Raw genomic sequence first — 16,796 nt, 5'->3', positions numbered from 1 at the left:
GGACGGAAGCACAAAGTGGTGGGAGAAGGGAAGGGAATGGCTGTGACTAATCTGAAAAAGCCTCAGCAGCAGAAAACCTCCTTTCCCTCCTCTGCCAGCTCTCCAGGGGCCACCGGACAGTCCCGCCCACAGGAGGAAGGAGATCGGCTGCCAAGTGACATGGTTTGGGAAAAGCACCCTGCTCCTTTCCTGACATTCCTCCAAGGTCACAGCCATTCCCAGGGAGGCTCAGCACACACTCCCACTTCACATACAGGGCCTAGGAGTGCCCCCCAACCCCAGGCTGCCCTTCATACAGGAATCAAGATCAGCAGCTGGGAGAGGAGGGAGCATTTGAGGGGCTGAATCCTACACCTGAGAGAACATAAAGCAAAAAACCTCCCACTCTGGGGAAATCTTTTCTTTCCCTTGGGGGGTGGGGGCGGGCCTTGGAGCCCCTGCCCAAGGGTGCTAGGGAAGCTGCCCCACATCAGGCCCTGGATAGGAGCTCCTTGGGAGCCCAGTAATGTAACTCCCAAAGGGGCTAGCAGGTGTTGCTACCGGGTGAAAGATCCCTTTCACTCACTGCCCACAGCAGGAGCCAGGATTGGGGCTTTGTTCATTCCAAAGGCCTCAGAGAGACCAGGATTTGACACAGATAAAATCCAGCTCCTACTGAACCTGCTGCTCCTTAGTCACCCCCTCTCCCTGCCCTAAAGCCAGTAGGCCAGCTGTGGGAGAGATTGTCTTGCATCAGGATCTCAACATTCCTGGTCACTGAGTCCTGACTGAGGCATTTCCAGCAGGGTGGGTGCAAACAGCCCTCAGTACTACCACCATGTGGGGATGGGAAGGCAGCAGGGACAGGAGTGCCATTGCCCCCACCCCAGGTCACTGCTTTCCCCAAGACAAGCCAGTGAGGGTCAGCCTCCTGTGGGACGCTGGCAAGGGCTCCTGGTTTTGATTGGCTCCCATGCCAGGCTCTGTACAGACATGCCAGGGGCCAGCCTGCTGGGTGTTCTCCAGTCCCCTCCCCACAGGTGCTTCCTGTTTACTAGGGTCAGACTCACTGCGGGAGATGATGTACTCAGGGGCCTTGCCTGGGCCCAGAGGCAGGGCCTCCTCGTAGTAATCTTCAGGTGGGGGGGTTGTGGGAAGTGGTGGAGGAGGGTCCCTGGGAGCCTACAAAGGAGAGAGACAGACACCAACCAGTGTGAATTACAGTGAAGAAACAGGAGGAGGCTGAGTTACAAGGTGTCCAAGGGGCGCCCATTAACAAAAGCTGTTCCCATAACAGCAAGAGAAGGGTAACAAGTCTCCTCCTCAGCCTCCTGGATCTGCGTGTGTCTCTCCCCATCCAAGAGGTTATCAAACCCAGAGCCCAGACCCTCCCCTTTTGCGGTCTGCTTCCACCCCCTCAGAGCAGACAGGGACTGTGGCTTGAGAAGCCCCAGCCCAGCCATCGTCACGTTTCAATCCAAATGCCTCCAATTCTTGTCCTTTCACTACCACGTGACTGTGACAGGGCCCCAAGGACCTGTGGGCATGGAGATTTTGAGGTGGCTGGACTCACGTTTTTAGATGGATGGCTCCTTGTGAGCTCCAAGCCAATGCCCTCGCTGGTGTCCCCATCATCCTCCTGCATATCCTGGAGATCTCGCAGGTCACAGTCTGGAGCGGGGTTAGAGAAGAGATGCTAAGCCAATCAATGATGCCTGGAACAGGGCTGCTCAGACAGACCTTCAGGGAAGGCCTCTCTCTTTCTCAGTGCCACACACACTGACCACCCCCAGCCCACACCAGAATTAGCCTGTTATCACAAGAATGTCATTTATGGTCCAAAATGAACAAGGAGTCCTTGTGGCACCTTACAGACTAACAAATTTATTTGGGCATAAGCTTTCATGGGCTTCACACCACATCATCTTCCCAAGTGGAACAAGCTATGGGGTTTCTATAGGCACAGCAATGGGGTCATCCCCCACTTTGGGCAGTGGATTTGGTTTTATTCATGCTGGGAATGCTCCCACTACACCAAGGTTAGTGGGAACCTGCTCTTTCCATCCCTGTCCTGGGAGCAGTCACCTGGGTAACCAACAAAGAGGGACTAGAGCCCTTGAGTAACAGGTCATCTAAAGGATAGGGCTTCACTCCCAGTGCTGAGGTAGTTGGCCCTCTGCCGGGATTGTGGGAGTTGAGCTCTCAGCCTTGTAGGCTGGAGCAATAGCTAGAGAGTCACAGTAGTTCAGCTGCATGGCCAGCAAGGTTTGGAGGGATCTCCAGACCGGTGATGAGCTGGCTGAGCTGTACATACCAAACTCTTCAAAGAGGGACTCCACAAAGCTGGTGCTGTTCTGCAGGGCTGCTGTGTTCACGTACATGTAGTCCAGAGTCTTCCCTGGAAAGGAGAAAGGACATTACCACTGCTGGGGAGGAGCAAAGTCACCTTCTGACTTCATGGACAGGGCAGGATGGCATGGCCAGTACAGGGAACTATTAGAATAATAGAAGATTAGGGTTGGAGAACACCTCAGGTGGTCATCTAGTCCTAACCCCCACTCAAAGCAGGACCAACCCCAACTAAATCATCCCAGCCAGGGCTTTGTCAAGCCTGACCTTAAAAACCTCTAAGGATGGAGATTCCACTACCTCCTTAGGTAACCCATTCCAGGTTAGGATATTAGGATATTTCCTAATATCCAACCTAGACCTTCCACACTACAATTCAAGACCATTGCTCCTTGTTCCGTCATCTGCCATCATTGAGAACAGCCGAGCTCCATCCTCTTTGGAACCCCCTCCTTCAGGTAGTTGAAGGCTGCTAACAAATCCCACCTCGCTCTTCTCTTCTCAAACTAAATAAGCCCAGTTCCCTCAGCCTCTCCTCAAAAGTCATTCGCCCCAGCCCTCTGATTTTTGTTGCTCTCCGCTGGACTCTCTCCAATTTGTCCACATCCTTTCTGTAGTGTGGGGCCCAAACCTGGACACAATACTCCAGATCTGGCCTCAACAGTGCCAAATAGAGGGAAATATTCACTTCCCTCGATCTGCTGGCAATGCTCCTACTAATGCAGCCCAATATGCCATTAGCCTTCTGTGCAACAAGGGCACACTACCGACTCCTATCCAGCTTCTCATCCACTGTAATCCCCAGATCCTTTTTTGCAGAACTGCTGCTTAACCAGTCAGTCCCCAGCCTGTAGCAGTGCATGGGATTCTTCCATCGTAAGTGCAAGACTCTGCACTTCTTGTTGAACCTCAGATTTCTTTTGGCCCAATCCTCCAATTTGTCTAGGTCACTCTGGACCCAATCCCTACCCTCCAGCGTATCTACCTCTCCCCCTAGTTTCTTGCAGCAAACTTGCTAAGGGTGCAATCCATCCCATCATCCACATTAATGAAGATGTTGAAGAAAACCCATCCCCAGCCGACCCATGGCGCACTCCGCTTGATACCTGCTGCCAACTAGACATTGAGCTGTTGATCACTACTCATTGAGCCCGACAATCTAGCCAGCTTTCTATCCACCTAATAGTCCATTCATCCAATCCATACTTCTTTAACTTGCTGTCAAGAATACTGTGGGATACTGTATCAAAAGCTTTGCTAAAGTCAAGATACACAACTCTTTGTCGGACCCCACTCATCAAATGGGCACAGGCCCAGCTCCCCAGCAGTAGTAACCCAAGAGACCACTGCAGCCCTAGAGGCAGCCAGCCCAGCTAATCAGGCCATGCATGCTCAGCTGCAGCACCCCCATGAGGACACCTGGTTCCCAAGGGCAGCAGCCCAAGGGAGGGGAGAACAGCAGGGAGGTGGCTGGCGGAGAAGTGGGAGTGCACAGATGACACAGAGCAAGGATAAGGAAGCCGAGGGGAAAATCTACACCTCTCCATCCCATGGAGGGTCATTTCCAAGGGTCCCATGGAGATATTTTCACTCTGCGTGGTGCCATGGGGAGGAGGTGGCCCTCCAGGTGTGAAGCCTGTTATGGAAATCCCCTCTCAGCAGAAACTGCCAGCAGGAAGGCCAGTGGGAATGAGTGTTTCCACAGGAAATGCAGAGCAATTCCAGCCCAGTCACAACAATTCCCTTCCCTGGGCTGGGCCTGTTTGCACAGGAGCTGCCGGTGTCCGTGCGCAGCAGTGTGCCAGATGGCCTGATGTACACGTGCTGTGTAACTCTGACGTCTGACAGCTGGAGAAAGGGGAAAAGAGGTCTCATGGGGGTCCTGCTGTGGCAGGGATCTGCCAGGGTTTGCCAAGGAGCAGCGCCAAAGGACGATATGAGCAAGCGCTTCAGCGGAGGACACAGAGACACATCGCATTGAAACCAGAGAACTTTCCATCCCAGAGTGCCTGCAGCTCCCATCGCATGGCAGGTGGAACAGTAATAAATACAGAGAGTTTGTTGGTATCCAGAAGGCTTGAATAAATCAAAAGGGTAGAGCAGTGGGCTCTTGCCAGCTATTGTTTCATGCCGGTATCTCTGCTACTCAAGGTCAACTGGAGGACTTTTTCTTTGCATGAAAAAACCACCAGAGGGAGTCATGCGCCTCATCAATAAAGGGGTCTGATATGCAGCCAAGCAATAAATGACTCTCTAGGGAGAGGGAGATCCAAGGGCTGGGTGTTCCACCTTCCTGGCTGAATGAGCTAGAGAGCAGCCAGTACTAGTTCGTTCATGCCTCACTTCAGTTTCCTGTATCCCCATTTTATATTCACTGCACTGGATGAAGGAAAAAAGGCAGTTTCTATGGCTGCCCATGACGGTTGTTACTCCAAATTCCCTGGCTGCTGCAGAAGAGTCCAGTCCTGAACTACAATCTCCCTCTGCCCACAGCCAGAAGACCACAATGTCTGTTTGCCACGGACAGTCCTTGGCTGAGACAAGCTCTTCTCCTCAGCTCCACGGACAGAGCTGTGAATCCCCCAGGAGACAGACAGTTCCCAGGCCCTCACTCCTGCAGCCTATGGGCAGGCTTTACCCCAGAGCACCAGGGGTAAAGAACTAGGCTTTTCCACCCAGGGCATCCTCCCAAACTTAAAAGCTGTAAAAGCAAGCGTGCTGCACAGACCAGGCCTGAGCAGACTAGAGGCATGACACCGCCCCCTGCTCCCAAGTGGAGGCAGAGCGTCCTTTGTAAAGCCAGTTAGGCCTCAGGGCAGTTCTGGAGAGAAGTGGGGGGGAGAAGTGGAGCGAGGAGGTGTAGAGTAGGGGCAAGGAGAGCTTACTGACCTGCAGGGGGCTGCAGCTTCTGCAGGATAGTGGAGACGGCCAGTTTCTTCTCCATGGTGGTAGCGCTCAGGTACTCATGATCCAGCAACTTGAGCAGCAAGCTGAGCTCCGGGAGGAGCTGGTCCAGCACTGGGGAAAGCAGCAGAGAGAACAGGAGTCAGGGAGCCAGCTTGGGGAGGAGAGAACAAAAAACGATCCAAGCCGAGGGGTTTGGGCTACTACAGAGGCTGGAGGGGAACTAGGAAAAAGCAGCTTGGGGGCAGAAGCTGTTTATGTTCTGAGTTTGTACAGTGCCTAGCAGGATGGGGCCCTGGTCCATGACTGGGGCTCCTAGGTGCTCTGGCAATACAAATACTAAAACACACCCCACCACCTACTGAGTGTTTGGACAGAGATACAGCAAAGCCTATGAGGGAGCTAGAGAAACAATAACTCCCTTTCCAGCCCACGCTGCAAGAGGGCATCCAATCATCACTTGCAGGCAGGGGACTCTGCTCACTGCTTTTGGGAACCCACTATGACCCCCATGGGGGGGGAGGTTAGTCACATACTGGTTTGAGCCAGGGTCCATTCTTCAGACAACATCCCCCCCCCCAGGTTTGGGGTCAAAGGGGACATCAGATAAAATAGTCTCAGGTAAACTAAACGCACTTAACCTAGAAGTTAAACACATCGTGTATTTACAAGCAGAGGGGAAGATGAGTGAGCAGAGACACTTTAAGGGTATGTCTACACTGCCCATGTCACAGTGTGGCTGCAGCAGCACTGTGACATGGGCAGTGTAGTCATGCTTGATCACCAGGGGAGAGAGAGCTCTCCCAGTGATAAAATAACCACCGCGAATGAGCAGTGGCAGCTTTATTGCCAGCAGTGTAGCTATCAGCGATAAGGCGTTGTTTAAACTGGCGGTTTTCAGTGCTAAAACTTTTGTCGCTCAGGGGATTGTTTTTTCACACCCCTGAAGGACTAAAGTTTTAGCGCTGAAAGTGGCAATGTAGACACAACCCAAGCCTTGAGACTGAGCGCCCTGCTGCCAATAAGGATGGTGCCAATAAGGATGGTGTCGAGGATGTTATTTCCCCCTATTCCTTGACCCGATCTTCAATTCCCTTCATGGTTTTTTAAATAGCCTCCCTCCCTGCAAAGCTGGGAATTACCTTCCTTATACTTTTTTTCTCCCTTCTGTCAGACATGGACACAGCACTGTTACTGTAAGGTACCTCTTGGGCACTGGCAGCCATTTTCAGAGGAAGAGCATGAGAACATGGTGTTTTGGAAGGAAAACAGCTTCCCAAGGACTTTGCAGGCCTAGCCTTCTGCACCTCCCCACTTTGGTGCAGAGAGGGGCTGCTTCAAAGAATTACACATGATTGATGTTATTTTAAACTGGTTTAGGAGCCCCTTTTGCTTTGTGGCTTCTGCTTCAACAAGACTGGCTGGCCAGAGACCCTTCAAGTTGCCTCTGGGCTCCTGCAGTTTTTTCACACCCCTGCGTGGAATGCAGCAAAGGCCAGCTGGTATTGTCAGAGGTGTTAAAAATCAAGCTGCTGCTACAGAGCAGAGAGAGAGGGAGAGAGAGAGATAAGAGGGGCTGAAGGGCGAGGGTGACATTGTACAGAGCAGCCTTTGTCATCCGGAGAGTGGCTGCTCTCCTGTCCAGACACCTCTTGGACAGTGCAAACACACAAATACAGACTCTTCTGACCTTGTGTCACTGCCAGGAGACAGCTGGCCACCTGCTGAGCTCGCTGGCCTATCAGATCACTATTCAAATAGCTCAGCAGGGCATTCCTCAACTTCTGATAGGCATATAATACACTGCCCTTGTCTATTATTTATCATCCATATGACCATAGAGCCTAATGGTCCCAGCCAGGGTGGTGCCCCATTGTGTCACCTACTGTACAGACAGACAAACCTTGCCCCAAGGGGCTCACAGTATTATGGAATACCTCCAGGAGGCCTCCAGAAAAGCTGACAATGCAGCATAGACTCAAGTGCCAGCAGCACACAGAAGACACTCAGCTCTATAGTCTTTGTGTCAAATGGGAACTGCACCATCGCCTAATTTTCTTCATGCCTGGCCAAAGTCAGCAGCTGGGTGAAGAACGGTTGGCTAAAGTGAATCCTAGGCAATATTGGGTGGAGTGGGGTGGAGATACTAGCTAGATCAAAACAAACGAAAACTGCTCCACAGAACTTGCCTCCACTCTAGGTTTGTCTTGGCAAGGATTTAAAGACGACACTGTTAGAAGGTGTTAGTAGCATGGTCTAGTGGAGACAGACGACACATTAGAATTCTACACTGCCCTGTTTCCATCCCATGTTTGGGTATGCGTGCACAGCAAATGTCCATGCTAGTCGTGCCTTCAAGTACACCCTTCAACTTAGCTAGCACCAATAGCAGGGAAGATGCTATCCTGTGCTGAAGTCCGTGCTGCCACAAGTACAAGCTCGCTGGGGATCTGAGGTAAATACTCAGGTTGTGAGCCCATGCTGAGGCCTGTGCCACCACATCTATACTACTCCTATTGGTTGTACTAGCTAGCTAGATGCCCACACTAGTGTCAATGCCTCCCTGTGCTACAATCACGCCTTCACTGGTGGTGTAGACGTACTCACTGAATGTGTGAAAAAGTGCCAGCTAACACTGTACCTTTAAATCTTAGGCATAGCAAGCCTAGAACATCCCCCTCTTTTGAGGGCCTCTGCCCTCAGACTGGTAAGTCACTACATTGCTCAGAGTTACTGGATACCCAAATAACCATGTAATGAAATGGGCCCACTTCTGTCTGCACCTGATGAGAAGATTGAAACCCCTCCTACAAGAAATGAGCCTGGCTACCTTGATCTATGCAGTCATGACTTCCTAGCTATGAGTTTCAGTAATTAAATGGAACAAAGCACTAGGGCCCAAAAGGGATTCCAACTGGAACAAAACATGGCAGCCTGTCCGTTTAGCAAAACAGATTGGCATGAACATGCTCCTGACACTGGCTCCCCATGGAGCCCAGAGCCCAGTTCCAGGTCTCTGTTCTGTTATCCAAAGCTCTCCATGGAATTGGCCCAACTACCCAAGAGATTGCCTCTCTGCCCATGACCTTAGCCGCCAATGGCAGTAATGTTCCTCTGGAACAATGACTCTGTTGGCCCTCAGACTTGTCCAAGAGGCAGAGCTGGATTTGGACTATGGAACTCCTGGCCACAAAGTGCAAGAATGACCACAGAACTAACCACTTCCACAACTGAATGCAAGACTCATTTCTTCAACTTAGCTTTCCTCCTCTCACACACTCTCTCTCTGCTTTCCTTCTGTCTCCCCTACAGGCTGGAAAGAGACATCGTCATTATTTCTGCTTTGAGGGACTTGGGACCTGCTCAGATAATGCGCTGAGTTATGTAGAGGTGGAGGTGGGGAAAGGGGATACAAGAATCTAGACAGCGAACAACATTCCAATAAGCAGGTGTGCATCACATAGCTGTTCACCCAATTCCTCATCAAGTTTCCATGTCCGTGCACCCCAAGGCAGACATTACCCATACTAGCCATATATACTACAGCGTATACTAGAAAACACATCCTGCCGCTTTCATAGCTTTTCTCCTTCTGCTATGTTGGGTTGCACTGCACACTCTCCAAGTATCCCGGACGCTGATCAGACTTGCTTCTCCCTCCCCAGCACAGAGCTACCATCCATGGTTTTGGCCTGCATAGGGAGTGCAGGTTTAGGCTTGTTGGATTAGGGACATGAGCGCTGGGGTAGACAAGATCCAGAAAGGCCTCAAACATCACACCCAGCCTGAACTGAGCTGCTGAGAGTTAAAGTTTGCCCCTCTACTTTGTTCCATTATTTTTCATTTTCACGCTGTCCCAGGTCCTAGTGGGACCAAGTGCAGAACTGCTGCATGACTGGGCTATCCTTGCTGTACTTCTGGCCCAAACGGAAGCAGCATCTCACTGGAAAGCTCACGTGCAAGCCTCACACAAGATCTCCAGCCCAATTTTGCAGACTCAGGGGATTCTGAGGTGGTCTGGAAATGCACCTGAACTTCTGGGGGCCAGCTTAGATCTAAATTAACCTTTAAGGTTTGCCCATTGCTAATTACGGCACAGCAGAGGCTTTGACACTTTCAAGAAAAGGCAGGTCTTTGAGAGACAGAAGGCAAGTCAGATGCAGAGAACCAGGGACAGGAAAAACCTGCAGCTAGAGAACAGCAAAGGGAAGAAACCTCAGAAGCCAGAGATAGAGTCTTTCCTTAGGCATGTCTGAGCAATCACCTGTTGCCAGCAAATCTGGGAGGACAGGAAAGTGTTGGCATGGGGTGGGGGAGGAAGGGGAAAGCTGAGGACCCAGTGGGAGAATTGCAGCTGAGCCAGCCACTCATTCTCTGTGTAGACATTAGTGTAAGTCATAGGACCTCCTTGCCCCATAGTTACCTGATGGTAAAGAACAGGCAGTGAAAAGAAAAACAAAAAACACACAAACAGGCCCAGCATGAGCCAAGATCCCCAGGGGAAGCACTGAGGAGGGGAAGGTGGAGAGGAGAAAGGACTTGCACTCCCTAGTCACTGCAGCGTGCTCTGAGGGGAATGCTGCTCTCTGCAAAGTCAAGAGCTCCCTGCTGATTTCAAACAGCTCAGCAAGCCCCCCGACTCGGGACCCTGCCCCGCTGTGGGAACCTTCTCTCTCCAAACTACCTTCAGCTCAGCCCTTCCCGCAGAGAATCAGTGTATCAGCACAGCAACAAGATACCCCTGAACTAATCTGCCACTGGTGGGATGAGTTTCTCAGCTGCTGTTACCCTCCCCAGCACACCCAGTTCTTGTCTTGCCTGTGGGAGGTCGGGAGTGGGAACAGAACAAGAATAAAACTATACTCAAACCCAGGTTCTCCTTTGATTTCATCATGGGTCCTGGGGACCCAACAGCAATCCCTGCCAGCTGGTCACCACATGAGGTGAGTGTATTGAGTGCACCAGTGGTGAGTGCCAACCCAGAGTCAGGCTCTGAAGGGATCCAGGATATCCCTTCCCTCATTCCAGGACTACCAGCAAGTTTGGAAGACAGATTTGTGAATCCCAGTTCAGGGGGCCAGGGAATGCCCAGCGAACCCCGCTGCTGCAGGATTTCTTTGGCAACCCCTGCATCAGTACAAACAGCCAGACCCTGTTCTGAGAATTGCATGTACTGCGAGTCAGCAAAATCCAAGCATGACACGGTTCACAGCGGGCTCCAGGTCTCTGCAGCCAGAGTGGTGGGAGGCAAGTTCCTGGGGCTGACCACAGGGGGATTATAATGTGCTGATGAGTGGAACTGGGTGGAGGGTTGAGATATATAGCATGTGCATGCACCAGCCCCACCAGAACAAAGCTTCAGTTCTATGGCGCGTGGGAGGCGAGTGATCCGGCACCTGAGGGGAGGGTGCTACCCCCTAGATTGGGATGCCTGCACAGCAACCCCCAAACCACACAGGCCTCTCATTGCCATTCGTAATGGAAGCCACATGGCCCGGGGGGGGGGGAAGGGGGGCAGGGAAATGGTGAGGGTTTTTTTGTTTTGTTTTTTTTTTTAAAAACAGGACTGGCAGCGTGACCTGCCACAACACCGTGCATCTGCGTTAAGGAGGTGCTTGCTTGGAGCTGCTCGCTCCTCTTGAGGTTAGTGGGGGTGCTCTGCCTCCTACAGGGTGAGTATCAAGGCAATGCTCCTGCATGGTGTGAGGGGGTGCTGTGCTACATGAGGCATTGGAAAATAAGGGTCCTGATTGCTAATGTTCATTAAAGACCTGTGGGCATCTTGCAATAGTTGGGGGCAAAGCCCACGTCCTGTCCAAATGCCAATTCAGACAGCTCTCTACAGTGTCTGAATTCCCCCTGCAGCTTCCATGGAAAACTGCTTTGCTGCAGCTTCAAGACAAGAGTCTCCTTCGCTTGGTGTGGTGCTGCTTTATGGCTGATGGCACCTGCCACCTTCCATCCCAGAAGCAGCTGCATTTCAACAGAGCTCAGAGGGATGCTTGTGTATAAGCACTTGCGGACAGAGTCTAGGCCGGCTTCTCAGGAGTTCAGCCTAGGCCAGGTAGGGCAAAAATGGCTTTAAGCCACCCTAAGAAGCTCAGGCTCCAGGCTGAACTAGGGGCCACAGCACTGCCTCCAGAGCTGGTCTCACTTACAGCAGCCTTACACAGTGGGCTCTAGGTGCTCCGGCCACTCACACGCCTGCCCCCAGCACAACCCTCTGCCATTGCCAGAGCCGGAGGGAGATGGCGCAGGATCAGGTAGAGAAGCTCTGCATGGAAGGGGGGAAAATTCCCCCAGGGGCTGTTCCAACCCCCTTTACATCCCAGGAGATATAGATGGGGCCTTGCGAGCTCGTCATTGTTCAGCTGCTGGGCAAGGGCGTCTCCAGCTCATGTTCCGGCAGGTTATGTCTCTCTCCCTGCGAGGCTCTGCTTCTGAGGAAGGATGGAGAATGAAGCAATAAGCAGGGGGCAGTGGTGGCCCAGCTCAAGAGGGAAGGACCCTATAGAGAAGCCCATCCAGCTGCTACTCCCAGACATGGCAAGAGACATTGGCTTCTTCCAGATTTATTTCCAAAGTTGCTCTGGTCTTAGATGGAGTCTGTCCATGACTCATGGGTTCACCAGCCTTTAAACATGGCTGCTTTGATAAATGGACTGACAGGCAGAAGTCCTCTGGTTCCATGGTCATTCTTGTGGCCTTGACATGCTCCCACTTCTGCAGTCTTATGAAGCAGCCCCCTGGGGTCAGCCCATGGCTTTAGGGAGCAGCAACGCTAAGCAGGCAGCCCAGCCAAGATGTAGAGAACACAGCTATGGTCCAGCATTGCCAACTCTGTACGACTGTCTCTCAATGTTTGGGGGGTTTCTCAGAGCCCCAGCTCTTGGTGCCAGAGGACTAGGTGAGAATCCCAGCTTTCTTTTTAAAGTGAGCCAATATCTAGGCCTCAGGATTGCAGAGAACAGCTGGAAAATGTGAGTTCTAGAGGCTATGAACCAAAGATAAGAACCCAACATTTTCAGAGTCTGTTTTTGGGGGGCCTGACGGGAGTTTTGTTCATTTGGGGGTGGTGATTCTGCAGGCCCAGAGCTGATGCGGCCTCTGAATCTGGTAGAGATGGGCCCAGACACACCCAGGTTCCCCCTACTCTCTCCCCACCTCTCTGGCTGGACCTGAAGCCCCCACAACTCTGGTTTCTGGGAGCAGGTTTCTAACCCAGGTCACTGCCTGTCCAGGATGCAGGCAGGATACGGCCCTCACAAGCCTCTTCCTGCCTCCTCAGCTGATGCACTTCTATCTCCACAAACCTTCTGTTTCCTTCTCCCTCACCAGAGCCAAGCTAGACATTAACTCCTTAGCACCTTGGCCGAGATGGATCTGTCGGTGCCTCTTTCCCCATCAGTCTATGTGCAGGGGGGTTGCAGACACCCTGCTCTATCGCTAGGCTCCGGACCATGTGAGGCTGGGAATCAGACCTCCACCCCTCTCCAGAAAGCTTAAACAAGGCTTGGGAGCAGGCCCCACCCAGCTGGGCTGTGATGGGAGAAGGAAGTGTGCGACACTTAGCTGAGAGAGACCAGGGCTCCTGTGCACTATAACACAGCTGAGCTCCTGAGTGGGAAAGAACAGAGACACAGGACCAGCCTGCTTAGAGTGTCAAGCTACTGCAGGAAACCCCCTCCCCTGCTAACAGCTCCAGCGCCACAAGACTCAGCGTGCCCAGGGTTAGAGTTGCCAATTTTGGTTGGATGTATTCCTGGAGGTTTCATCATATGACATATTCATCTTTAATGAAAGGTTCTTTAATCCTGGAGGGTTGGCAACCCAAGCTCCAAACTCCACCAACAAAATAAATGGAGTTCTTCAAGCACAGAAGTTGGGGTAGGGGTGAATGAGGTCAGACAGTATAACAGGCAGGGACAGTGCTCAGCTGCCACTCAATCAACCTTTCATTGTCCTCATTCTCCAGGAACCTGTGGATGATGCGGGGGAAGGGGTGCCTCCCAGGGGGACAATCTCTTCACAACCCCTTGAAGTCTACACTGGAATATCCCATCAGGACACTGAACCAACAAACACAACCACCACCATCCAGAAATACAAGGATGTTCCATAGGCCAAGAAAGCGAATCACCCCTTGGGGGAAGAGGGATGCCATCCCTCCATAGCTCAGGAGGGGTGACAAGCTGGTGAGGCACAAGGGTTGAATGAAGTCTCTGGGATCACCTGTCCATCGTGCCCACTTGTCTTTTGGCACATAGGCTTTGGTGGCAGCCAGGGAAATTAAGTCCAGGCCAGTATAGGGAGCAGATCACACACACACACACACACACACACCCCTACCTCCCACTCCCCCACATGGACAAGAAGTTTGCTGTCAAGAGCCCATCTACATGGCCTCCCCAGCTAGAGTCCTCTTCCCTTCCACTTCTAGCCTTCCCAATCCCTCCTTCCAGTCGCTGATCCTGTCACTCGCGCTGTGAGCTAACAGCACTGCTGAAAAAAAGGGACACTCAGACAGCCAATACCTCTGCTGTCAGCCACTGTTAGTTATTAACGGGGTCACCCAGCTAATGTGACATTGACGAGCTAAGTTAAAAAATCACCCAGAGACACGAAATTCACTGTTCACCTGACCAAGCCCACATCATCCCCCACATTCCACCCCGGCTGGGGTAAAACCAGCCTTAAGGAAGGGGAACAATGCAGCCCAGGAGCATCAACTCCTCTGGGTTCCCCTACTGCAGAATGACCTGTATGTCCCCCATAGCCATACTTCTAAAGCTGACTGTGGTGGTTAAGGAAAAAAAGCAATGCCCGAGGGCACTAAGAAACGCCCTCCTCCCATGCAAACAGGCCACTAACAAGTGGGACTTTTGTCCAGAACCTTTGCAAGCCCAGACTAGCCACCCATAGCAGGTGCTAGACCTCAGTCTGTGGTGGAGGCTAGGCCCTGTCCTCTTGCCAGCCTGAGTCACAGCCACCAGCTCCTGACTGAGGGCGAAGGGGCAAGTGGCTGGTCTATTAATAGTCACAAAGCAGGCGTGATGTGGTAAACGGCGAAGGGTCAGAAGACCCCAGCACTTACACAAACTACAAGCAGTGTCTGCAGAAGAGGCGAGAGCCCCGATAAGCAAGGCCTGTAACACAGCATTGCAAGCTGGTGAGCTCATCCAATGCCGCCTTGACGGATGGCTCTGGAGTTGGGGGGCATGAAGCTAGGATCCAGACCGGCACTGAGGGCTCCTTTGTTTCCCCTCGGCTGAGCTGTCCCCTCCTGTCTCCCTTGTTAACGCACACCGAAATACAAATTGAAGGGGGAAAAAAGCCAATCAAAGAGGCCTGTGATCCCAGTCGGGGACATGTGAATCGCTGAGCCGAGTCTGCCCGGGGGAGCGGAGGAGGGGAAGGAATTAATTTCCGACCTCGTTAGGCTCCCAGCCCAGATAAGGTTAACGTGGTGGCTGCAGGAAATGAGAGAGGAGATTGTCTGAGGCTTGGCTCTCCAGAGGCTCCCCTTCCCTCCATTTTGCCAGCTGCTTTTGCTAGAGTTTGGGGTGCTAGGCAGGTAACCAACCCCCACTAATAGTGGGGAGTCCCATCTTCACCTCCACCTTCCCATTTTACAGTGGGGTGGTGCACGGTAGCAGGGAAATGCCGAGGCAATGCCTTTCACCAGGACCTTCCTATTCCTCAGAGGGTACAGCCACAATACAGGGGAAAACAGGGTAGGATATGGCATGCTACTAAAGGAAAGAGGCATCAAGGGATGTCCCAGTTAAGGCAGGGAAATCTGAGATATTAGGGGAGTCTGCCAGCGATGCAGGATTGCTCCCTGCACTATGTTCTCCAGTCTAAAACAGCCAATGAGATGAGGCTTCTACCAAGTCCCCTGGCCATAGTGAGCACTCAAATCCTTTTCCTCCCCTATTTCTGGAAGGCACCAGCACTGACCCATACAGCTCTATTAATGCTAAGGAAACCCAGGGTAGCCATTCACTTCACCCCACACACCTGCAAACCCTGTTCCCTTTAAAGGGTTCCCTTCTGCTCTCATAATGGCTCATCAATTTGTATCTGAGCAGAGTATAAATCCTAGGTAGGTGCCTACAATATTGCTGTGCGCCACTCAGCCATGGACAAGTCCTCTCCAGCCAGTAAGACTTGGAGCACTGGAGGGAGTAGAGGGAAGAAGAAGGGATGCCAGTTTTAGCAGAAATGGACTTTGCATTAGCATAGTTCAGAGTCCCACCTCCCAGCACCGAAGCCCAAGTGACTAGATTGTCATCCAGAGGCAAATTACTCAATGGCAGGATGGAAACAGCTTCCAGATAAATACCACCAGTTAGAGATCTACTTTTGTTAAACAGATTGTAATAGATTGCCCTTCTCTAGCACCATCCATCATAGGAGCCAAAGCTCTGTACAGACATTAATTCATCCTTCTACAAACCTGTCAAAGTAGGCAAGTATTTTTATACCGATTTTGCACACGTGGCAACCGAGGCACAGAACAAATCACATGAGTTGCTTACAGTTGCACAGCGGACCAGTGATAGACTAGGAAAGAGCATCCAAGAATCTTTCCGACTGGTAGATCGTGGTCAGAAGTGGTGTTAGCTGTTTTGCCAGCAGGGCAGAAAACATTTTCAGCCCCATCTCCCCAAAACAGCAGAACAAACAAAAGAGCTGGACAATTGAGAGCAGAGCAAAAAAGCCAAGTGGCAAGCGTTCAGTGCTCCCTGGAGGTTGGCAGCCCAGTCCTGACTGCACTCCCTCATGGAGATTAAAGAAGTGAGGTAAGTAAATCCACTTCGAGATTTCTCTTTGCCCAAGAAATTGAAGACTCAGGCCAGAGGCCCCCTGGGAACCAGAGCACAGAGGAAGGGGCTGTGCAGGGCTTTCCAAATGGCCTGGTGTTCTGGGGGGTTTAACGTTCTGAGTGGCTGGGTGTCTCATGCTCTCCCTTGAAAGCATTTGTATCAACAAACAATTCTGGCCTTGGGGGCTCAATCAGCCATAGCCCTGAAACCACAGAGCCCTGGAACAGAAACAGCTAAGACATCAAAGGGCCTCCCTGCTCCCCAGAGGAGAAACTGAACTCCACATCAAAGCTGGCCAGAGGGTCTGAGCAGGTGAATGCAGCCAAACAGGATACCCCACACCCTCACCACAGAGCAGTAGCCTAGCTGATGAGGCATCTATAGGGGGCTCCTGCCCCCCCCCCCATCTGGCTTTAATGAATGGCTCTTACCTGTTTGTTTCTTCAGGGACTTCACTAACTTGCAACTGCTTGTGTTTAACCCCAGACATAGTTACCTGGAGCCCTGCTGGGCTGAGAGGCCCCTGGGAGCAGGTGGGTGTAGGATGGAATAGTGGCAGCGCCCTTTCTAGTGCATGGACAGCCTGGTCCCTTCAGTGGTACCCTGGGCCTTTCCCAAGAGGGAACCGGTTTCTAGCCACTGCTTTTGGGGTGTCAAAAAATGAAGGGAGGGATTTTTAGTTTGCGGGAGATAGGGGTTTGTGGAAGCAGCTGGCTTGGTGCTAGCTCTGACTAC

At 52.0% G+C, this 16,796-nt stretch overlaps 1 protein-coding gene across 2 annotated transcripts in view; it reads right to left on the bottom strand.

The window, feature by feature from the left end:
* The window catches only part of AFAP1L1 (actin filament associated protein 1 like 1), a 55,520-nt gene that overhangs the window by 19,264 nt on the left and 19,460 nt on the right, over window positions 1–16,796 (bottom strand). For both annotated transcript variants that reach the window (XM_030573211.1, XM_030573210.1), the window contains exons 2-5: window positions 5,218–5,346; window positions 2,294–2,377; window positions 1,553–1,650; window positions 1,050–1,161 (exon numbers count right to left, since the gene is read on the bottom strand). In XM_030573211.1, coding sequence (XP_030429071.1) covers window positions 1,050–1,161; window positions 1,553–1,650; window positions 2,294–2,377; window positions 5,218–5,346 — 423 coding nt within the window. The remainder of the gene's footprint in view (window positions 1–1,049; window positions 1,162–1,552; window positions 1,651–2,293; window positions 2,378–5,217; window positions 5,347–16,796) is intronic.

This window comes from Gopherus evgoodei, chromosome 8 (assembly GCF_007399415.2).
Source record: "Gopherus evgoodei ecotype Sinaloan lineage chromosome 8, rGopEvg1_v1.p, whole genome shotgun sequence".
NCBI lineage: Eukaryota > Metazoa > Chordata > Testudines > Testudinidae > Gopherus > Gopherus evgoodei.
This window is presented reverse-complemented; position numbering and strand designations above follow the sequence as displayed.